The sequence below is a fragment of the Rhincodon typus genome, chromosome 13 (assembly GCF_021869965.1).
Source record: "Rhincodon typus isolate 14 chromosome 13, sRhiTyp1.1, whole genome shotgun sequence".
NCBI lineage: Eukaryota > Metazoa > Chordata > Chondrichthyes > Orectolobiformes > Rhincodontidae > Rhincodon > Rhincodon typus.
Window position 1 is genome coordinate 38802741 of NC_063344.1, and position 24876 is coordinate 38827616.

At 39.3% G+C, this 24876-nt stretch overlaps 1 protein-coding gene across 1 annotated transcript in view; it reads right to left on the reverse strand.

Moving 5' to 3' along the window:
• Nucleotides 1-24846, reverse strand: part of LOC109918163 — a 128506-nt gene extending 103660 nt beyond the window's left edge. The window contains exons 1-5 of the mRNA XM_048604600.1: nucleotides 24636-24846; nucleotides 18651-18692; nucleotides 15667-15740; nucleotides 12599-12667; nucleotides 8641-8734 (exon numbers count right to left, since the gene is read on the reverse strand). Coding sequence (XP_048460557.1) covers nucleotides 8641-8734; nucleotides 12599-12667; nucleotides 15667-15740; nucleotides 18651-18692; nucleotides 24636-24846 — 490 coding nt within the window. The remainder of the gene's footprint in view (nucleotides 1-8640; nucleotides 8735-12598; nucleotides 12668-15666; nucleotides 15741-18650; nucleotides 18693-24635) is intronic.
• Nucleotides 24847-24876: the final 30 nt, after the last annotated feature.

The following is a 24876-nucleotide window of genomic DNA, read 5'->3' on the forward strand; positions in this document are numbered from 1 at the left end:
TGGGTATCAGGGCAAACTCTTCGCTGGTTAGAGTCATACCTGACACATAGGAAGATGGTTGTGGTTGTTGGAGGTCAGCCATCCCAGCTCCAGGACATCTCTGCAGGAGTTCCTCAGGGTAGTGTCCTCAGCCTAACCATCTTCAGCTTCATCAATGACCTTCCCTCCATCATAAGGTCAGAAGTGGGGATGTTCGCTAATGACTGCACAATGTTCAGCACCATTCATGACTCCACAGATACTGAAGCAGTCCATATTCAAATCCAATAAGATCTGCACAATATCCAGGCTTGGGCTGGCAAGTGGCAAGTGGCAAGTAACATTCGAGACACACAAATGGCAGGCAATAACCACCATCCCTTGACATTTAATGGTGTTTCCATCACCGAATCCCCCACTATCAACATCCTGGGGGGTTATCATTGACCAGAAACTCAACCGGACTCACCACATAAACACAGTGGCTACAAGAGCAGGTCAGAAGCTAGGAATACTGCAGCGAGTAACACACCTCCTGACTCCCCAAAGCCTGTCCACCATCTACAAGTCAGATGTCAGGAGTGTGATGGAATACTCCCCACTTGCCTGGATGACTGCAGCTCCAACAACACTCAAGAAGCTTGACATCATTCAGGACAAAGCAACCTGCTTGACTGGCATTACATCCACAAGCACCCACTCACGCCACCACCGACGCTCAGTAGCAGCAGTGTGTACTATTAGTGTGGACCATTTCACCTGACAAAGGAACAGTGCTCCAAAAGCTTGTGATTTTAAGTAAATCTGTTGGACTACAGCATAGTATTGTGTGACTTGTGATTTTGTCCACGCCAGTCCAACACCAGCATTTCCACATCATGGCTACCATCCTGACTTGAAAATAGATCATTGTCTCTTCACTGTCACTGGGTCAAAAATCCTGAAATTCCCTCCCTAATGGCATTGTGGGTTAACCTACAGCACATGGACTGCAGCATAGCAAGAAGGCAGGTGACTAACACCTTCCCAAGGGCAACTAGGGACGAGTTATAAATGCTGGCCAGCCAGTGACGCCCACATCCAACAAACAAATAAAGAAGGAAAAAAAAACAAATTATCCAATGAGAATTTTTGGAAACCACAACTCTCTCTCTCTCTCTCTGGAAAACAAACCAGGTGAAAAGTAGTATCACCCCTTCAAAGTAACTGACATCTTTGTGAACAAGTTTGGAGACAACAGGAAGTAATATCAGTGAGATGACTGTCACTTTAAGAAACCAATTAGAAATTGGTCACTCACCACCTGGCAAATCTAAGACTGATCACGTACAATCGTGCATTGACAACCTAATCTGACCTCAGGGATGCTACTGACCATGTAAAGAGTTCACATCCAGGAAGAGGTAATATACTGGAACACTTAGCAGATAGATATGCAGCAAGACAATAGGCTTCAGCCAACAGGACTCAGGAAAAGACAAAATGTCCAATCAGCCAAAAGGCATGAACTGGTGTCACAAAGTAGACATTACTGCCATTTCAAAGTATCACTCTTTTGTCCTGATTGTGTTATATTTATCACAAACAGTGGAAAATGTGAAGACATGCTTGTCCCCGAACTAATTTTGTACCTACATAGAACTAAAACACTTTTACAGAATAATTCTTCCACACCATCTTTAATTATAATTAATTTAAAGCTTTTAATTAAAGCTAAATTGAACATTCCAGGTGTTGGAGATGAGTAAAAGAAGATGTCCAGATTAGAACCCCTAGAGGTAGTGTTCCTGAAGCTTTGGCAAAATAAAATTCCATGATGTTACCACAATGGAATTTAAATATTCCATGACTTCTTCCAAATACATCACAAACTAATATTTGTAGATTCACAAATATCTGAATCTTGCATTCAGTCACACAATAAGCTCAATTTTTCAGAAGATTATCTAGTTTTGACAATTTGTTGGGTTGTGCAAAGTGCTTCTGGGGTCACCAGTCAATTTATTTCTTAAAAGAAGAAAAATGAAAAACATGAGCAGGCAAACAACAAAATAGTTTGCCATGAAGGTATATCAACTTCAGTCTCGCTTTATTTCCTCGAACGTAAAAGCAATCTGTTTTCCAATATTTGCAGAGATATTGTGTTATACATACTGAGTGCTGCTTAAGTTCTTCCACCTCTGGACTATCTACACCTCAACCAAAGCTTCAGCTCATTTTCAAATGGCACCTCATTACATTGGCAATTTAACGCTGCTTGTTAAGTCCAAAGGATTCTGCAATTTTTGCTTTTTCTAACTGCATTATGCTACAATGTTTCAATAGCTGTCTTGAGGCTTCCTTTTTTACCCAGATTTACAATTTCCTCCTCCATTTTTCTTTGCTCGGGGACTCATTTTTCTTGGTTCCTTCTTCACCCCAGTAGCTTATACAGTGATGCGTGGCACTATCAGTTGATTTCATGTTATAAGTAATTACTATATTATAGGCTTCTCCCATTTCTCTAACATGGTGCTTAACTGGTCTCCATTAAGCAAGATTTTTTTTTTAAAAATGCTATAACCAAGTTGTTAGTGTCTTGAGTATCTCTGCTCTCTGATGCCTGGCCATGTGACAAAGACAGAGGCAACTTTATTCCAACCTTAAATACCTGTATTTTGGCTTTCCTTCAAATGCAAAACAGAAGTTTTCTAATCTGTTTGTTTCATTGATGAACAAAACAAACTGGGGCTTCTTCACTTCCACAATTGTCAACCATCTGGTGGAATTCTTTAAATATCATGTCACAAATGATGGCCATTAACGTAATCTACTTCTACAACTAACTGCAATCACGTTGACTGTGTTACCTTGCAATTCACTGATTCAGATATGATGAGTATTGGGTTCAGTCAGGTTTCTTGTGAGGACAAGAGGATAATTGATGGATAGGTTTTCCAATCATTCTTGAATTATGTTTATGAGAGATGTCTGTCATTCATGTTTAAACTGAAGTAGAACCTGATCATTTATCTTTCCATTCTTCATGTGATAACAAATTTACGGCAACAAATTTCATCCAATTTTGAAATTCCTTCCTTTTACATTTATGACACTGGCCTTATTCAATTTTAAAGCAGTAGATACATTAGCAAGTACATTCTCTTTTATGAAGCTTTCCAAACATTCATTACACAGTAGAGCTGAGAAGAGGAAATGGTATCATAGGGGTGTCAGTCTGCTAATTTGCCAGAAAAGAGCTCCAGTTCACTTGCTACAGAGATGACAAATTCTCTTTTTGCCTCAAACAGTGGTTCTTTGACTACTTCATATACTGTTTCATACATCTTGGCTAAATATAAAGAACTTGCTACATGGCGCTGATATTTTCAAGCCATTTCTCCTTGCAAAATTGAAGAAGAAATTCTAATGAATTACTGGAATCTCTGACATACCTTGGTTTGGTTCCACAAGAATAGAATAACCTCAACGTTTCTTCATGTTCTTATGTACGTTCTTGAAGCATCAGTACAGGCTCAGGCCAGACTTCTTAGAAACAATTAATATAAGTTTACTACGCATAATGCTAAGGCAATATATATTAATGATTTGGATGAGGAAACAAAATGTAACATCTCAAAGTTTGCAGATGATACCAAGTCAAGTGGGAGGGTGAACTGTGACGAGGATGATCTTGACAGGTTGATTGAGCGGGCACATCAATGGCAGATGCACTATAATTTGGATAAATGTGAGGTTATTCACTTTGGAAGCATAAACAAGAAGGCAGATTACTACCTGAATGGCTGTAAATTGGAAGACGGAAGTGTGCAGCGGGACCTGGGTGTCCAGTCACTGAAGGTGCAGCAGGCGGTAAAGAAGGCAAATGATATGTTGGCCTTCATTGCGAGGGGTTGAGTACAGGAGCACGGATGTGTTGTTGCAGTTATACAGGGCCTTGGTGAGGCCGCATTTTGGTCTCCTTTTCTGGAGGAAGAATGCTCTTGCTCTCGAGGGAGTGCAGCGAAGGTTTACAAGGCTTTTACTGGGGATGGCGGGTCTGACGTACGAGGAGGGTTTGATTAGGTTGGGATTGTTTTTGCTGGAGTTCAGATGAATGTGGTGGTGGGTGGGGTGTAGGAATCTTAGAGACTTATAGAATTCTAACAGGACTGGGCAGGGTAGATGCAGGGAGGATGTTCCCAATGGTGGGTGTGTCCAGAACCAGGGGTCACAGTCTGAGGATTCGGGGTAGACCATTTCGGGCGGAGAAGACGAGACATTTCTTCACCCAAAGAGTGGTGAGCCTGTGGAATTCATTACCGCAGAAAGTAGTCGATGCCAAAACATTGAATGTATTCAAGAGGCAGCTAGATATCGCACTTGGGGCGAATACAATCAAAGGTTATGGGAAGAAAGCAGGATTAGGCTATTGAGTTGGACGATCAGCCATGATCATGAAGAAGGGCAGAGCAGGCTCGAAGGGCTGATTAGCCTCCTTCTGCTCCTATCTATGTTTCTGTACAATAGAGCAGACAGCTCTATGCTGTACAAATGACACTATGTGATAACACCTTACTGGAACTCTGCATACAGCCATTGAGGTCACAGTGATTTCAATGCATACCTCAGAAGACAATTCGCATAATCATCAAACCCTGTCACTACACTCATGAAACTTTACAGTAGCAAGGAACTCTTGGTTGAAACTAAAAATCAGGAGTATTCTATTTTGAATACAGTTTAAAGTATCAGTTTTTATAAGGTGTGGTGTTAAATTAATAGTGCGTGTTCTCTGTTTTGTCAGTAAAAGGTGTTCATCAAATTTTATCCTGTTCCATGATATTTTTAATTAATAATTGAAATTAAAGTTTCTTTTCAAAATGAATATGTTTTCTAATGAGATTGTCATACAAGATACTGAGACATTGGTGCCCCTCACAGGAGAATCTAGAACAAAAAGGGTAAGGTTTCAGCATCTGGGATAGAGATGACGAGAAATTTCTTCACTCAAATTGTTCTGATTTGGACTTCCCTATGCCAGAAGGCTGCATACGCACTAACATACAAAATATTGTTAGGTTGAGGTGGATGAAACTTTGATGTCTCAGGGAATCAAAGGACATGGGGAATATGTGGGAAAGTGGAGTTAAAGCCCAAGATGAGCCAGGATCACAAGAAATGACAGAGCAGCCTTAGCAGACTTTATGGTCTGATTTTACCCTGTCTTTCAAATATTTCAAGGGAATGTGCTTGGAGCGGGAATAAAGGGGAGAATGGAGGAAAACTTTAGAAAGATGTATGTTCAAACCTATGGGGCAGTGATCCAATATCATACAAACAGGTAAGGAAGGTAAGGTATGTTGATATTAACTTCAATAAGGATTCAAAACTCTGACATTAAAACAGGAATCTTATTTGAAATTGAATTGAACTGACAAAAAATACAGTCAATAAGTCACCTCCTTCTTCTACAAAATACAGCAGTTAACAACATAAAGGAGGTTTAAAACCATGCAGGTTATGCTACTGCATTACAAACTTGTTTGACAAAGAATTTTGTTTTGCAATAACTATAAAGTTACTTGTACTTATCCAATGATGCAAATTTATTGGCAGCACATGTGCCAAAAATCTGAAATGAATAAGCCTTTAAAATGGAATTGCTTGTATACACCAAGAATCTAATAAACCAGCAAATTAAAGTGTACGTATTCATTGTAAATTAATTCTTAGCACAGACTCATTCCCTGGACAGTCATGAAATTACAGAAGCATTGGTCCCTTTCCTCTTTCACTTCTGTTATCAGATTAAATACACTGAAGAAAAATGATCACAGCTATACACCTCTCATTTACCTGTTACTAATAATACAAGAACAATCTAAATTTATATAACATTTTTAATACAGTGTAACATTCTGCGGTGCTGCACAAAAACATTATGTTCGGCTGGAGGAGACATGTTTGCCAGTGGACCAAAAGCTGGAGACATTTAGGAAAGGAATTCAGAGCTTATGGTCTAAATGGTTGCAAGGAAGGTCTCATATGGTGTGACACAGAATTCCTACATTGGGTAAGCAGACTATTCGGTATAATCGGGTCCACACCAACCCTCTAAAGAGCATCCACCCAGACACACCCCCCTACCCTATCCATGTAGCCCTGCATTTCCCATGCCCAATCCACCTAACCTACACATCTTTGGACTGTGGGAGGAAATCCATGCATACGCAGGGAGAATGTGCAAACTCCACGCTGACAGTCACCCCAGAGTGGAATCAGACCTGGGTCCCTGGTGCTGTGAGGCAGCAGTGCTAACCACACAGCCACCATGCCACCTGACATGGAAAGGGGAGGGAGCATGACAGACCAGAATTGGGTATACACAGAAATCTCAGAAGACTTCAGCGAAAGGAAAAGTGAAGGGATCTGAACAGATTGGCAAGAATTTTAAATTCAAGGTGTTGATGGACTCAAGCCAATACAGGTCACGAGCATAAAGGTGATGGATAATTCAGGCTGGAGATATGGCAGATTCTGCAGCAGAATTCTAGGTGAATTAAGTTTATGGAAGATGAATACTGTAATTGTTAAGTCTGGGGTTTAAAAAACATGACAAAAAGAGTTTTAGGAGCAGAGGGCTGGGGGCAGAGTGCAGACAGTTGGAGCTCTGGATGTGGAATTTGGTGATCTGTGTTAGAGAACATGATGCAAGTATGTTAGCTCAAATGGGGTGGCAAGGTTAAAGGTGTGGTGTGGTCTGAGGAAATGGAATTATTGACCTGGGAATAGAGTTTCCGGCAGGACGGAACTCATAGGCTTTGATTTTCCCCAAGTTTATCCAGAGAAAATTTGAACTGACTAATGCAGTTCAGTAGTGCCACAAAGCCATGTGGAATTTGAGAGACATGGAGAGGAGATAGATCTAGGTGCCATCAGTGTGAACTGACTATACAGTCACAGAGGGGCAATATGTAGTGAGAAAAATACAGAATAGGATAAGTCTTTGGATGACTCCAGAGATGTGATGGAGAAAGAAACTATTGCAGGAGATTGTCTAACTGTGACTCAGTCGGTAAGAGTGGCATCAGGCAAAGGTAGTCCCACTCAGCCAAAGAGGTGATGGAGTAGAATAGTCAAACATGTCAAAAAGAATGCAGACCAATCAAAAAGCACGAAACAGTTACAATCATTTCTGTCATATATAAATATCTCAGAGCTGACAGCCTGTGGATCAAAGAAATACAAGGTGACAATGTGCTGAATCTGAAGTTTTTTTGGCTCAGTCTGGGTTGCGTGGTGTTTGTCTGATCGTTTGAGGCCATGAGGCTTGGAGAGGTTCCTCACCAGACCTTACCAAGCTTGGCACATTAACTAACAAGCCCACCCCAACGGCATTCCTCACATCTGATGCTGTCTTTGACTGACTGCGCTGAGACACCCCTTGACTAACACATGACTCTGTGGGCTTCAGTAAAGGCTACTCCTCTAAGATTTTCAGACATAGCTGTTTGCTTGTTGCGCATACTGTGTTTGCTCCACATGCAGCAGGTTTGAGGCTGATGTAAGACATTGCCATACCATAAGATAGCTGCTTCCTTGACTGAGGACTGGTAACCAGCAAGGTAAGCTGACTGGTTGTGTAACTCCCAAGGATGAAGTGAGCAAGCAGGAAAACTCTGAGAGGTCAAGTGAGCAGCCCCAAGATGTAGCCGAGTCCGATCCAGCCTGTGTACACAAAGTGCCCTTGGTGCAGCCTTTCAATGCTGGTTGCTGGCGCACTCTGCAATGCAGGTCTATGCTTCCAGATCATCCTGACAGTTTATCAGAGAAGTGCCATGACGGACGTGAAGGGCTGGCAGATGCCTGATGCCAATGTCTGTGGATGAGGTGTGCGTGTGGATCGTGTCCTGGGCTGCAGTTTGATGGGATGTAACGTGGAGGTCACTCAGAGCAATTGGTGAGCAGAATCCACCAGGTTTCCATTTTGGTTTCCACGTCAAATCTTTTTTGGTACCCAGCTTGTTTGGGGAGTTTGGCGGGATAGAAAGCTAATTAATTATTGATAAAGGTGAGAGGAGCCGTCCACAAAGAATTTAAAGAGAAATAGTTCCCCCTTAATTGGCAACTCAGCACACTGCATGTGAAAAGCATAAAGGATGAAGCGAGATGCTCCAGATGCCAAGATAGGCCTTATTGAACTTTTTGTCCTATTCTGCCACAAATCATGCCACAACCTATATCACTCAGACTCCTATAAAGATTCCATCCAATCATATATGCCTCGAGCCAAAGTTAAGAGACAATCAAATATGATAGAAACATAGTTCTTAATAGCTAGAGTAGGCCATTTGGTCATTTAAACCTGCTCCACTATTCAATAAGAGCGTAAATCGGCTGTGCAATTTCCTTAAAGCAACCTCAAAATTGCATCAGGTCTTGATGCATTTGTTGAAATAGTTGTTCCAGTGGCTTTGAAGACTGAAATTATTTCAATGAGGACAAATTAAAACAGCAACACCAAATCCCATTTGTAGGAAAATCCTATTACGTTAAGATTGCATAAGAACTATATATTAGATGCTCTAGGAGAATATAGAGAAAGCAACTAAAATGGGTTCCACCACATCGAAACAAAATATTCCTATGAAACAACAATCTATAAATAAGATTCTTTACCTGCATCCTCAGTTTCTTCTTCGTCTTGAACGGAACTTGGAAGGGAATCTTGACCACTGACATCCTGCATAATGATTCTTTCTACCATTAAATGCTAGAAAACAATAAGTATGTCATATTTGTTAACTAGAACATGTCATGGAACATAAGCCATCCATTAAAAAGCCAGTTATACTGCACCTTTTGTTTTTAGTTTGCTACATCATATATTGAAAATAACATTCCACTACAGTCAAATGCAAATCTACAAACATTCAGCAATACAAACATGTTCGGCATAGAAATCCTAAGCAGCATAAAAAATGTATATGGCAGCGTCATCCATTCTTTTTGTATCCATTTATATTGTGTGGCTGGTGGCCTATCACGAAAGTAACATTTAAGGGCAAGCTGATTCAATGCTTGTCATATACGTTCTCATGCCGTAACAGTGGTAGGGATCACTTGAACTGATCTGGATAACTGATCAAAACTCTCCAAATGTTTGTGAACATCAATTCAAGGTTCAAAGTCATTTTTAGCCAATGTGAGAGATTCAAAGAAGGTGACTCCATATTGACTGGACGCAGTCAAAGTGGAAAGCTTGTAAATGGGGCACTTAGAAAAGAGGGTCCAGGCAATAGGGTGCTCATACGGGAGAAAATCTGAGCTGGGAAGGTAGTGAAAGGTTACTGGCTCTGTTGGAAAGGGTTAGGATTTGGAAGAACCCCAAGGATCCATTGATAGTTTGCTGCAGCTGAGAGGGGGTGAAGGAAGCCCCAGTGCAGTATTTACTTGGTGCAAGTGACAGATATTGGACCTCAAAAGAAACCCAGAGCCAATGGCAGCTTAGTGAAGCTAACTGTGAAAGAACTAAAAGTGTGCCTTTAAGTAGTTCCTGAAGTGCAGCCTCAATCGAAGAGACTGAACAATCAGGGCATAAGCAGTTCTTAAGGCAATCCATGACAGAGTAGCTTTTGAGAAACTTCTGAAGCTAGCTTTTCAAGATCCTAATGCATTGCTAAAGGAATAAAGTGTAAAAGCAGGGAAGTGTTGTTACAAATGCATTAGTGAGACTGCACCTGGAGTACTGCGTACATTTTGGTCCCCTTACTTCAGTGATGTGGTTGCATCGTAGGCAGTTCAGAGGCTGTTCAGAGATTGATTTCAGAGGTAAGGGCTTTCTCTTATGAAAACTGGTTGAGCAGTTTAGGCCCATAGTCTCTGGAATTTAGAAGAGTGAGAAGAGATCTAACTGAGCTATATAAGATGTAAAAGGGATTGACAAAACAGATGTAGAAAGGATATTTCCTTACCTGGGGCAATCTAGATTGAGAGGTCATAGTTTTAAGATAAGCGGTAGCAGATTTAAAAGAGGTGAGAAGAAATTACTTCTCTTAAAGAGTCAGGAATCTGTGGAATTCACTACCCCAGAGTGGTGTACCAAATGGCAGAACAAGCCGGAGGGGTTATACTGCCTATTCCTGCTCCTAGTTCTTCTGTTCTTTTATATTGCTGAAGAAGATAGGTTTGAGGTGGACAATAAGTCATGTTTTCCATTCTCAGGATGATGGTGTCAACCCCAAAAGATGTTCTGCCCGTTACATAAATAAGTAATGAGATATATGAATTTCAGAGCCAGTGTGATGCTAAGTATGTGGACTGTACAACTGAAAGACTGGCAAGTTATATGCAACAGCATGTCCCTTTGGCTGTCTGCAAAGGGCCAGGTGCTGACACGTCCATCAGTCCATGTATGCAAAACTCCAAAGAGAGTATCCGACTGTGATGGGATTCTCTGATTGGATAGAAATTGCTAACTAATACTGACTGTGCCAAGAATTCAACTGACAACCAATTTAACACTGTCACTTGGGTCTGCAACGTGGCACCCTTCTGCATACCGGAAGCTACATATTTTAACTCATGGCATCTTATTCTTTGCTTACAGATAAAACATGGACACATATTGCTACTTTTTCAACTGAACAAATTAGGCTATTCCCTGGCATATTTCTCAGTACTAGGTCTTGACTAATCAGAGTTCACATGGATCTCCTTGCAATGTTGGAAAGTCAATGGCCCATTCTTCAGCAAGTCAGCTTACTACTCCCTGTTCAATTGAAAGTATTTGATAGCAGCCGAGATACATGTACCTTTATTTGACACATACTACCATTTAAATGCCATCACTGATACACAATTTCTCACCCATTCCATTTGCAAGTAATGCTGGGAACTTATAAACTGTCATTAAATGAGGCATACAGTCCAGTGTTTGACATAGAAAATAATGTTGCATTTAACATCAGTTTTCAGTGACTTGAATTCCTTGGCTAAAATATTTTACTTCATCCTAATATCTTCAAACATAGGAATCTGCTGTGAGTCGAGAAAGGATTCCTCTGAGCAAAGTATCTACACAGTAGCAGCATTGAAACACTGCAATGGCTTGCCAAGTTTTCTTGTAAACCCATGATTTTCACCATCTAGAAGTACAAAGGCCACCAAGACATGGAAATAGCATCACCTACAGGTTTTCCTCCAAGAACACCCTGATCTCAAAATATATTTCTGCTCCTTCACTGGTGATTTATCAAAATCCTGGAACTGTCTTCCAAACAGCACTATGGCTGTAACCACTCAGATAGACTACAGTGGTTCAGGAGGGTAGTTTGCCATCACCTTGTCATGGGAAATTAGCAATGGGTGATAAATGCTGGCTTTCCTGGTAACACACATTTCAGCAACACATCTTAACAAATTGACTGGCCATCTGCTTGATATCATTTTTTTCACTGGATTGAATGCAATGCAACTTTCTTTTGGATATACTTGGCTGGATTTGAAGCAGCTTACTGTTTTTAAATTTCATTTAAAAAACTGGGACTTTACAATATTACAGTAAGGCACCAAAAGCAAGAATCTGAGAGAGTCTTGTCGCTATAGTGAAAGAACTGTCTGCAACTATAGTAAAGCCTTTCTGAAGGAGGAGGCTGTTAAGTGATTTGAGTGATGTTGAAATGTATCTCCTAGATTTCTCTTTTCACCTTTTATTTGAAATGGTCATCAGTCTACAAAGGAAAATTAGATGAAGATAAAATAAGACACGTCAGTGAAACTTAAGACGTTCTCAAATTCAATATTGTTACTTATGCATTCTAAAAAGGAGAATTATCATCATAAGAATGGTTTATACACCTGAACTTTCTGTGAATATGCTACTTAAAAGTATTGCAGATAAAATCACCATGACATCAACACTGATTTTCAGTCATTCTACATCAAAGGTAGCATTGTGAATTTTACAATAAAAAATTCACTTCTCTGCTGTGTATAATGGTTCAGCTATTGTTTCCATGGCAATAGTCTGCTTCTCTCTCTCTTCTACACCTGCCTGATTCAGTCAACCATGTGCATTAACTTGCAATCAAGTCCTTTTCTCTGAGAATCCCATGGTCAGTATTCAACTACATTTGTATACTCAATTCCTTAATGCATCGGTAAGCTACAAAAAGTGCTCCTCATTTACTTAGTAGCTGCAAAAGTTTTCCAAATTGTTAGTAACAAATGTGCTGTTGAAACTCATCTTTATAGAAGTTGATAAGTAATGCTACGAAAGTAAATATGTAGCATACTTCAACTTAGCAATGTCAGAAAATCAAATGTGAAACATTGAAGCTGAATAAAAATCAAAATATTCATCTGTACAAAATTTGATTAAGTTCAAATGTACGATCAAGTTAAATCTCAACGGCAAGCCAATATAGGCCTTAAATCTATAAATATGCCTTAAGAAATAATGTCAAGAAAATAAAAAGGGCAACCTAATCAAAATAGCAAATGTGCGAACATCTCATGTTTGACAACTAATTTGCTGCAAAAGGCAAACAGTAACAAAATAATGCATTATACTCTTACATATTTTATTCCTGTTCTCCTTCTATTATTTGTACCAAATTGAGTCCAAATGGCTTACCTTTGCAGCCTCAACTTGGACCAAACGACATCGTTGCAGCAAATCAACAAAAAGATAAATCAACAGCACCTTAAAATAAAAAAAAGAAACAAAATTAAAGTGAAGCCAGTACGATTTCATCTCTCAAATATTTTATACCAGGATATAGCTAGAGAAGAATCATAATAAATCTTTCAACTTTAGAATCAAAGCATTGCAAATATAGAACTGTACAAATGAAATATTATAACCCATTATACTTGACCAATTTAAGTGGTCCAACTCTTCGACCAGGAAGTGTCATGTACTGTACTGTTTATAAAAAAACTATATAAATGATGCAACAAATGATTGTAAGGCATTATTATTTTTATTTTGCATTTTTTGAAATGTTGAAATGAACTGAAGTCACAAGGAATCTTGAGTGACAAATGTCTTTGTTGCATAATTTACTAAACTATCATTCATTCCACATAGACTAATGCGAACAAGAGAGATAACAAAGAAATTTTCATATCTTGCCTACACATCCTACAATCTGCATTAAATAATATATTACTATAGTAAATTAGCTGTGGAAAGAAGGGCTAACCGACATAAGCAATTAAAGAAATAGTGTCTGATTCCATGAACAAATTCTAAAAGTAATTTGTTAGTGATAACCATTTATTAAATAAATGCCTGGCTAGGAACTTTACTAATGGATGGTTGTCCATTAAAGGAACTTAGACATGATGTAATTAACAGTCAGATAGTCACCGAAATTCTGCAAGAGCTAGAATCAAAAAAGGGACAATGATCAAATCAGTGTTTTGACAGCCAAGCTTAACTGAGTCACAAAACAAACTTTTCGAAGTTGACTGACAATCAAGTTACTTGATTTGAAATTAATTTCTACTTCAAAGATATCAAAAGAACAGAAGATTCAGTCCTAGGGGTCACAGTTTCAAAATATGGGGTCACTAATTTTAGACAGAGGAAGGAATATTTTTTCCTCACAATGGGTTGAGGGTCTTTAGAACCCTCTTAAAAAGGTGATGGAACTAGAGTCTTTGAATACGGTTGAGAGAAAGGTGGATGGATTCTTGATGAGCAAATGGGTGAAAGGTTAGCATGGGTAGTAAAAAATGTAGTCAGATCAGCCACAACGTTACTAAATGGCATTGGAGGCTCAAGGGCCAAACAGCCTACTCCTCCTCTTAAATCTTACATTGATATGAGAATGATTCGGCTTTAGTTGCAACAGTTGATCTGCATTACAATTCAATGTGTATTAGTACTTCTGAAACTTGTATGGCGTTATGTCAAATGGTAGCTGCCCCTGTGATACATCTTGAGATATGACCTAGGAGAATACAAATTCTTGTCATATTCTTAATTGAACAGTAGAATAACAGGCAATCTGGAGAAGGAAGGTGATGACACAATGATATTGGCACTATACTAGCAACTGAGACACCCAGGAAAAGTTTTAAAGATGTGGGTTCAAATCCCTGCAACCTGTTTAACTCTTAAGTAATAACAAGCCATTCCGTTCTATTAATCACTAAGAAGACTCAAAAAACGGAATAAAAACTGGACCATCTGGCTTTCACATAGGCACCAGAAAGGACAATGGCAAAAGGAGCCCTGTCAATTCTGCCCAGGATTTGCAGCACCCCTAGCCAAACTGTTCTAGTAGAGCTACAAGACTGACCTCTACTGAACGTGGAAAATTGCCCAGGTATATCCTGTTCACAAAAAGCAAAAAGCAGGACAAGTCCAAGCTGGCCATCTACTGCCCCCACAGTCTACCGTCTATAAATCAATAAAGTGATTGGAAGATGTTATAAGCAGTGCTATCAAGCAGTGTTTGATTAACAATAACCTGCTTGCTAATGCTCAGTTTGGGTTCCATTAGGGCCCATCAGCTACTGACCTCATTACAGCCTCAGTTCAAACATCACCTGAATAGCTGAATGCCAGATAGCCGCTGTCCTCAACATCAAGGCTGCATTTGTTTGAGTGAGGCATCAAGTTGCTCCAGCAAAATTGAAGTCAATGGAAATCAAGGGGCAAACCCTCCATTGACTAATATCATTCTGAGCACAAACAAGTTGCTTGTGGTTTTGGAGGTCAGTCATTTCAACCCCAGGACATCTCTGCAGGAGTTCCTCAGAGGAGTGGTCTAGGCCCAACCATCTTTAGCTTCAATGAGACTTTCGCTCCTGCCTACCATGCCCTCCAATGCTGTTGCACATAACCCTTGGAGTTTCTCTCCACCAAACTTGCCCCCATCTCAACGCCTCCTTCTGCTTTCTTCCTGATCCCCAGCCTCGACTCCTGCAGACCTCTCAGTAGTGCTCTGTCACCCTTTGCCCTGAAAGGCCTCCCTTATACCCTCCTCAATGACCAATGCATGGACCCAGAAACTGCAGATTTCTGGTTGACTTTGACAAGCAGCCCCTAGATATGATTGATCAGGCCTCTGAGTCCTGTGTTTACAGTTCCCCGACTGATCATGCCCAATTCCCCAGACTGCTGGCGCTGGCCTTATACGATGGACTGTTTCTGATTTTCCAGACTGTAGTCGAACAGATTTCCTAATCGTGAGTATTCTAAGTGGACAACTGACCATGGCCAAGCCACTGGACTGTGTGACTGGGCTATGAATGAATGTACTGGAATCCCCAGACTGTGGCAGCTAGCAGATGTTGTAGGTATTACATTGTTATCCATAAAGATAACACCTCAAACAGGACAGATCCTGTGACATGCATGACAAGCAGCCCGTATATTATATTTGCACAAAAAAGGATGTCTATACAGCAATACTGATAGTGTGCTGGTATTTTAGCCAATGCCAAAAGCTAACAGGCATGACAGTACCAGGCAAGGTGTAGACAATGCATGAATGCAGGTAGGTGCTAAGTGAGTGAGCACTAAACATTGTTCACGAAGGCATGTTCGCATGCAGTACACATCTTAAACCAATAGAAATCTAATAAATATTATTCCTTGTATAAAGAAATGTATCATTAGATATATCTCCCTCTTTGTGTTAAATACCAGCTAAGTTATTTATGACAGTCACTTTCTAAATGACCCACCTGCATAAAGAATCCCACTATGAAGGAAACCAAAAATGGCTGTAGTCCAGCATGTGCAACTGTACCAGGTAAGCCTGCAACAATTAAAAAAAAGTGTTCATAGCTTCTCTACCTTTTGCATCTAATATTTATGTGGAGACAGAGGTAACAGTGGTCATGGTAGTGAGAGGATTACCAGCAATAGCAAGGTCACAGAGGTCCTGCCAACTTTAAAGAGACCTTCTTGCAATATTTTCCTTCTGTTGTCTCCTGACAGCCAGTCAACTGGGCAGGTCAGCTATATGCCAAAATGAAAAACCAGCAGGAGACAGTAATTTCAAGAGGAAGGAGGAGGACTGACAAATGAGAAGAGAGGAGCTAGGTAGTACTGAAAGAGAAGCCATTGTTGAAGGGAAGAGGTGACTGAGTAAGGAACTGGATCTTGGAGTGGATTGGTGGGGGCATTAGACAGAAGGGTTTATTGGAAATATGTGACAACTTTAATCATTTTAACATATGTGATACTGTTTCAAATGTATAACTGCATTTATTAATATATTTTGGTATTGTAACTATTGGTTTACAGGAAACTTTCATTTGGAGTCATTACAAAGGACGTGATCAAGGCCCATCAGGCTGGGAAATTTCAAATTTGGCATGCATTAAAGTTGTGTTGGAAAATTCACCTAGCCAGATGTTAGTGAGAGAACTCCAAAAATCTTCACTTTGGAAGGTAACTAAGAAAGTAAAGAAAGTTGGAGTGAATTCCTGGGAGTTGTGACACACCTCAGTTTGGTGTCAGGAAAACTACGTGACCTCAAGTAACTGTGCCTGTCAAAAAAAAGGCGTTCCCAGCTGACATTAAAAATAGCACCAGAAATGTTCTTTTCTGGTTTTGATTTAAAGTGCTTATGAGATGTTGTGTTAAATTAATATTGCTTATTCTTTCCGAGTTAAAAGAACAAAATATATTTGTGTCATCTTTTAATAACTGGAAATTTGAATTTCCTTTTGGAAGTTACCTGTCTCTGCTTAGATCATAATTTTTCAAAGCGCCATTCATGGCAGGTCACGGGTTGCACTCTCTGCTGACAATAGTCTGTTTTCTACAGGTTGGTGTTTTTACCATGGTCTTCGTTTCTGCCTTTCACTGCTGATTACAGCAGATTTTGTCCTTTAATGTCCAGCTACATAAATCTTCCAGTCATTTGTCCCTTATACAATCCTGACTATCAGTTCCCAAATGTTGAGATACAAGAATACATCTAACATTTTTTAAATTCTGATGCAGGTGTGGCTTTATTTATCAAATTGAAAGTTATGAAATAATTACTGATTGTTTTGTCAGCATCCTTAGATGCATTCAAATCTGGTCTTAAGGGACGAAACAACTAGAAGGCAAATTTCATAAAACCTTCAGAACCAAGTTTTAGAATATTTTCCTTGTTGTTGAATACAGGTGAAAACATTAAGCTAGTACAAAAACCACACCGTCTGTCACCGCGCATTGATCCATTTTTTGGGTCCCTAATCGGCTCTATCCCATCCCCACATTCTATTTATAAGCCTACTGAACTTTGCATCGTCTTTTATGTTAACTACCAATCTTTTTTCATACTCCTTCTTGGTTTGTTCTTTTATATTTTTCACTTTCTCTCTGAAAGTTTAATATTCAGCCTGTTTCTAATTTGCTTGATCAATGTGACACGTAATGCCACCTATATCTAAAACTTATTGAATTAATTTTGAGCAATAACTTGAAATAAACAGGCAGAATATAAATAAATATCCACGGTATAGACAATTACTACATAAATTTCTTGTTTTGACCCATTAAGTAAATAAATCAACAACCACTTAATTTAGATAAATAATTGAACCAGTGACCAAGTATATTATTTAGTTAGCTTGAAAAAATATCTTTCTGCATTACAATAAAATGGAAGCATAATATAAAAAACTCTTGCGTTGAATAAATTTAGCAACTAGATGTTACTCCTAAATAAAAAAAACTACACAATGCATCTGTTAACTTAGCCATTCTGTGAAGCTAACAACCTTATCAAGGAGCTCCATTGTTTTGCTGCTGTTTCACCTCTGTTCCAGCATTTTCTCTCATTGTTGAAAGGCTGTTTCTGTTCATCTTCACTTGAGAAATTATTACTAGAAATGGGGTTATAAAAGTGCTCCAGAAACAATGGTTATGGCAGATTGTCACAATGGACTCTTATGACCTAACTAATTTTAGCTGTTAAACTGCAGCTAAAAACACTGCCCTGGACCTTTCTCTATATTTTCTATATTCTTCTTTTCCAAACACTTGGCCAACTTCAAATGCACATTGAGTCAGTTGCATTTCAAATAGCATAAATGGCAAAATATACAAATGCTGGGATTAATTAGTATCAACAATATATGCTCATTCAATTAATATAGTTTTACAAGCTCCAATGCTGTCCATACCATACCTAAACATGTAAAAGTATGAGACTCATTTTGAACACAAAAACAAGACCTCAACATAGACAGAGCAAAACAAAAAGGAGGGTAATATTATTCAGAGACAGAGACAATCACTCTTAAGTTTTGTTAAAAATAAAACATGGAAGTCAATAGTTGAACCACTGTAACAAGATTAATAAACTAGGAGAATACAACTCGACAAGCCTCCTTCAAGTGCACTTCTAAAATCTACAACTTCTACATCTAGAAGAACAAGGACAGCAGATACATGGGAACACTGACAACAGTAAGTTCCCCTCTAAGTCATACATCACCGTGACTTGAAAATATACATCTCCTTTCCTTCACTGACATTGGGTCCAAATCCTGGAGCTTCTTACCTAGTAGCACTGTGGGTGTACATATGCTACATGAACTCTAGCGGTTCAAAAAGGCGACTTACCAGCACTTTCCCAAGGGCAATTAAAATGGGCAACAATTGTCACTGATACCCACATCCCATGAACAAATACAAAATGCAAATGTTGAAGTGAAAGGCTTACCTAATATTCCTGTTCCCAGGATACAGGCAATTGAAATGAGATCTGAAAATAAAACACAAAATGAGAAAATATTCATTCACCAAGTGTTTGAATACTGAGGTTTACCATACAAACAAGAGCACACTTTTGTGGTCAGTGCCAAAACAACAGTGCTCACTGTAGAGCTTGAAGAAAGGTGCCTATACAGACCTTATGTTGTCTCAGACATGGATTACTCCTTTCCCAGCAGCATCTTAAATCCAGAACCAAGTCAAGGAGTTATCTTGGCAAGCAGCAGCGGTGATACCAACAGCAGCAAATCACAGTGAAATGTTCATAAATAGCAAATTAAGAAGTTAAAAGTCATTTAAATCCTCCACTTATAACTTAAATTTTCAAATAGCAAGGAAGTGAGAAATCAAATTAAAAAGGTAAATACTTAACAAAAAAACTTTTCTTTTAAAGTAAAGTAATCTAGAATCAACATAAACAAGAAATTTGAGAGTACCCAAATATGAAGTTAGCAATTTGGGACTAGGGACAGTGTTTAGCATTAATTATAAAGTCAGTATACTCCTAAAAATCCAGCACATTCAACAGCATGTGACATTTTCAAAGTGTTTTACTGCAAGATAAACAGCTGAAAGATGGAGTTTCTCATCAATGAACTTATTTCTCATTGATTCCTGTGAGGCCTTCTCTCAACAACACATTGTCCTAAAGACATGTGTCGAACACAGTTAGGGTTCAATCAAACTGGTCAAGGAGAAAGTAGATCAAAACCGTTGTCAAGCTTAGCCTTCTGTAGAACTCTTCGTTGCATTTTAGCACTCTATACATGGTGATGTGGGAGATAGAGTTCTGATCTTATTGGTATAAGAAGAGACTGTCAGCTACATGATACATGTGGTTCTTGTTTCACTCTAACTTAATCCCACCCATGCTGTTTTATTTATGCCATATGGGAAGCAGCTACATGACATCATAAGTTTATCCTAGGATCTGAAAGCCCATATACAACAGCGCACTCTCTGTACAAGCATGGTTCACTGACAATAACATCCAGTTGTTTTGAATAGGTGCATACTGCTGACGTTGCTGTCAGTTTCAATGGAGCGAACACGATGAATGCTGTCAGTTTCACCATCACTACTGTCGCAAAGACTGGGTCAATTCTCACACAGCATGAAAATCGGTACAAGATTGCCAGCAATAAATGGAAATTTGGCAAGCAATGTGACATGCCAAATGGCATGCAACTGATCCACGCGCATTTTTTTTTGGCCTTGGTAACTTTATTTTGAAAGGAAAAAAATGTAGGCTTCTAAAGGTAAGCGACCACAATATATAATCATTTCTTGAGGATTTTAGAGAGGCTTGAAAGATATTTCAATCTATTTGGAAGTCTTGGGAGGACAAAAACAGTGGAAAGTAAAACTGAATCGGAATGTGCAGGCACCGAGTGGACTCTGGAGGCGAGTGGCTGAAGGACATAGAACTCAATCCTGTTTTAACGCTGGTGATTTTGCATTTGTTGCTTTTCTGGAGAGTTCATCATTATAGTGGAGATGAATTCTGGGTTGGCTGAATAATCACACTTCACGCTTTAAAAAATAAGAACTCTGTCTTATTTAATTCTGTAGGCTGCTGGTTAAAGAGATACACCATGATTTAAACAGTACCAGACTGGTTCGGTTACATATTATAAGCTTTGCAGAGACAGCTGTTAAATGCTTCCTACTCAAACCCTTACACATAACACTTTAGTTCCTTCCTCACATAGACAATATACAACAGGCATTATCTAATTGGGCAACATTGTCTATTTTTTAAAAGGATGGCACAGATTTATGGTCACAGTTGACTATTACTGTCATGGGCTGTTTTTGTCCTATAATGAATGTATGCTCATTGCAGCAGAAAACAGTGTGACTTATTCCTATTGGCCTAAAACCTGCAAAACCAGATTCCCCTGTCAGTACCAAGCCCTGGAGTTACAGTTTGTGGGACAATGGCAATGTAACTACTGATCATTTACTGACTGTTGGTCACCCTGACATACCTCTTTTTCCACCAATGTGACTGGGATATTTACTAATGTTCAGTGTAGTTTACAAGAACAGACGTCAATCTTTATCAGATAAAACAGTATTCACACAATTTCTGTAAAATTTAGCCATTAGGCATTTATGGATTTATGAAAACATCCGGTCAGGAAACAGCAGCATGAGCCAGAGACCACAGTTCATATCAGACAGCTAAAAGGCTCGTTTCCAATCGGTTCTTTCACATTCACTTCTTTGCAGTATGCTGTACAACCTGTAACAGTTCCTAGGAATGGACTTTAATCCAGTCCATTGTGGCAACAAACACAGTAGCTGGTCCATGTGACAGGGGGATACGCTGAGTGCCAGTTGCCTGGAGGTGGTAAAATCTCCTGCAATTAAGTTGGAGGCAGGAAGGAAACCTTCCCACTTAAAACAATATGACAATCGGGCTTGTTGAGAAGCCCACCAGAACTTAATGGTGGTTCAGGGATTAAATGGGAGTCACATAGATTTCCCAGGCATCTTCAAGAACAGAGAACAAAGTCTCTAGGGCTTCTCAGCAGCTAACAGTGGGTATGTATCGTGAATGCAGGTCCTTAATGATTGGAGATGTCTGGCATTGAGAAATGGATGGCTGCAAAAATTTAAGGAATCAGCATGTTACTGGGCTGGATAGGTTTACTTATTTTTTTCTTTGGCTACATTCTTGGATTTGTTTCCATAGGAATAGTTTGACAAGAAGTTCAAACAGTAGACTAAAATAGATATACCCATCACCCTAACTGAGATGTCAAAGATAGAGCTATACTTGATTGATACAGTATTTGATTCTGAACAAACCATGATCTCATCTGATATCTTCATGCTTCAAGTAGTTGTCAAGTTTAATAATGTGGCAAAATTTAAAAGTAATCAGATTAAAAAGCTGAATTTTGACAGTTTGCCCAGATTTAAACTCGAGAAAAAAAAAATCATCCTTGAAATAATATGTACACGTTGTTAGAATTCTGAGCTGGGAGCCATCTCTGACAAATACTTCAAACATCCACTGATAAAAGTCAATTTGATTTGTTTTAAAGAACGAAGCATAATTACACAATCCGTTTACCTTTTAGCACTTTTTAACATCACTACTTTGCAGAATCAGGATTTCACATATTGACTGCAAAGTGAGTATCACATAGTATTTCAGTTAGTTAAATTAGACTGGAATGCATGAAGTAGTGTGCTGGGCTGCAGTCAGAACACTGTACTAATAATGTTACCAAAGGCACAAAAATAAGTATTACCCCTGATGTTTCAAGAACCTGCATGTATCTGTTCAAGAGATTGCTACAAAGCAAACTTACATCAATTTAAATAGTTGAACCAGCTTTTAAAAACACATCCTTTGACTCCCACAAAGTTAGACAGTACAAAATGAATGGTGGTAAAATTCAAAGCCCAAGCCCGTTTTTGGATCTCCATTTTCAGGAGGACCCAAAAACTTCCTGGGAAACATTGCATTTGCATGCAGTTACACAGGGCATTTGCCAGAAACGAGATGGGTAGAAGAGAAATATTCAAGGGATTTTCCTATCCTGCCTGCCCTACTTCCATTTGGATGCAGCAGGAAGGGAAGAGGGAACATAGCATATTCTTCCAAAGATAACGGTAAGAAAATTGCAATTCGGAAAGCAATGCAATAGCATTGAAATTTCCCTCATTCTCCAAAGCAACCCCAGCATGGATAACGGAGGAGAACATCTTCCCAAACAGAGGAGAACTTTCCATTCAAACAGGTAAACTGTCCCCACTAGCAATCCTGTCATAGGCTGTAAAGTCTATTTCCTCAGGATAGTACTCCAAACACAGCTATTGTCAGCTGCATTCATCAGTGACTTCCATCATGAGGTCAGAGGGAGCCTGTTCAAATCACGTTTGTACATAATGTTCAAGCACCATTCACAAATCCCCAGATACTGAAGCTGGGAATGAATGGACAGCTCTCTTTACTCCACTCCTAAGTTGGTGAAAACAGAGCTCAAATTTAAAAGGGAGGCGATATTGTCAATTTAATAAAAAAAATACTACACTGTCTATGCTTTGATTTAAGAGATTAGCGAGCCAGGTTCTACCAGTTAACAAGTAAACAGCTTCATTTCTAAAAATCATGGATGAAAAATTTTTCAGAATAGATTCAAGTTGTACAAATTATATCCAGCTACTCACTAATACAAAAAAAACGTACATACAATATTCCCCAAGCATGCAAAAGACAACAGTAAAACTCTGCACAGCATCAGACCTTAAAAAAAAACTTAGCCACATAACCAGTCAGGGAAAAAAAAACACACATCATCCAGAGGTTTAGTTCTAGCTAAAGGGTCACTTTCCCTGCAATAGCTGCTGGTACAAGAGCTTCTCACTAAGTTTCTTTCTCAGTCTGCAGTTGGAGCTGTGATGATGCCCTAGAAGACAGGAGGGTTAGTTGAGAATTCTCCCTTAGGAACAGATTGTGGCAATGAAGACCTATGGTGGGCCGTGAAATCAGTGGCCTAGCTTAGTTGAGAAACGTTTCAAATAAAGAGAGGGCCAAAGTGGTTTCCTTCTGTCCTGTGCCAGTCTCTCTCTCTCTGACTGGTACTTCAAAAGCAATTCACCAAGGCTCCTTCACTAGCTGCTTCCAAACCTACAACCTATAGAAGGGCAAGGACAGCAGATACATGGGAAGAACCTCAACCTGTTAAGCCATACAGCATCCTGATTTGCTACTAAGTCACTGGTCCTTTACCGTCATCAGTTCAAAAACCCAGAAACCCTTCCTAACAAACTGTACTTATATCCATGGGCCATAGCAGCACAAGGTGGCAGCTTGCCACTATATTCTCAGGTCAATTAGGGAACAGTAATAATGCTGGTTTAGCAATGCCAAAATCCTGCTGATGAATAATAAAACAAATGTATCAAAACTCAAGAATGTAATAAATAGGAGTAGGGCTTTCAGCTTCTCAAGTTTGCTCTATTATTTAATTGAAAAATGGATCTTCAGCTCCACCTTCTCAGATCATCTCCTCATTTTTCAAAACCATAGAATCTTAAAGCATGTTGAATATAGTCTAGAATGAACCTTCCACAGCTCTCTACAGCAGAGAATTCTAATGACTCTCAATCTTAAACATCAAACACTTTCATTCCAGCCCTGTGTGAACTGACACTTTATTCTGAGACAACGATCTCTTGCTCTCAACTCTTTAGTCAGGGAAAACATCCTTTTGGTATCAACCCTGTCAAGTCACAGGTTGCATTGAGATCACGTATCATTCTCCAAAATCTGAAGAAATATTGGCTCAAATTGCTCAAAGTCTCTTCATAGCATAAATCCCACATCCCAGCAATCAGAATGGTGCATGAAATAGAAGAACAATTTGTACTAAACGTGCCTCCTGGCTTGCCGTAGTCATGTCAACTTTACAATGAAGCACTCACTGCAGTCAGCCATCTCACAGCCAATTCGATAAAGACACAGCACGAGTTAAATGGTTATTCCTGTGAGCTTGTGTTAGGGAGGAGCTGAGATTGAGTGTTGAAGATCTGTACAGAAGCACAGTTACTAAAATAGAAATATAGGAACGCTCAGAGCTGCTAAAAACTGCTAAAAGCCACAGGAAGCCATGGAAATAGAATAAAAAAAGCGAGCAGCACCTGAAGCACCTATTTAGGCTCAATGACTGTAAACATTCCTCTCCCAACACTGGTCAAAACAAAATAACATAAAACAGAAATGTTAGTTTCATTTTCACGAGCAATGGCAGAACTGTAAGATCGAGACAGATTTAATTAATGAGCTAGAGCAGGTAGGAGTAGCTATACTTTTGTCACTGTTGGGGATGGAGGCAAAATTATTTTAAATGTATCCAACCTAAATCTCCAAGAAGAGCAGAAAAAGCACAGAATGCACAAATTCGGAAAGACATACTTTGACCTGAGCCTATCTTGGCCAAAATGGATGTTGCTGGGAAAGGAATCAGGAAACAGGCACGCAAGCTGGTGCTGGTCTTTTTGGCCCCATCTACCTTTGTTCCTGACATTGGTGGGGCCTGAAATTCCTGTCCAAGGTGCATACTTAATGTCTCTGCCATTTTCTTATTCTGATATAATTGTCCTGCTTGTGCCTCTAAGGCACCCATATTGACTCTCACTGCTCTGTTCCTTCCATT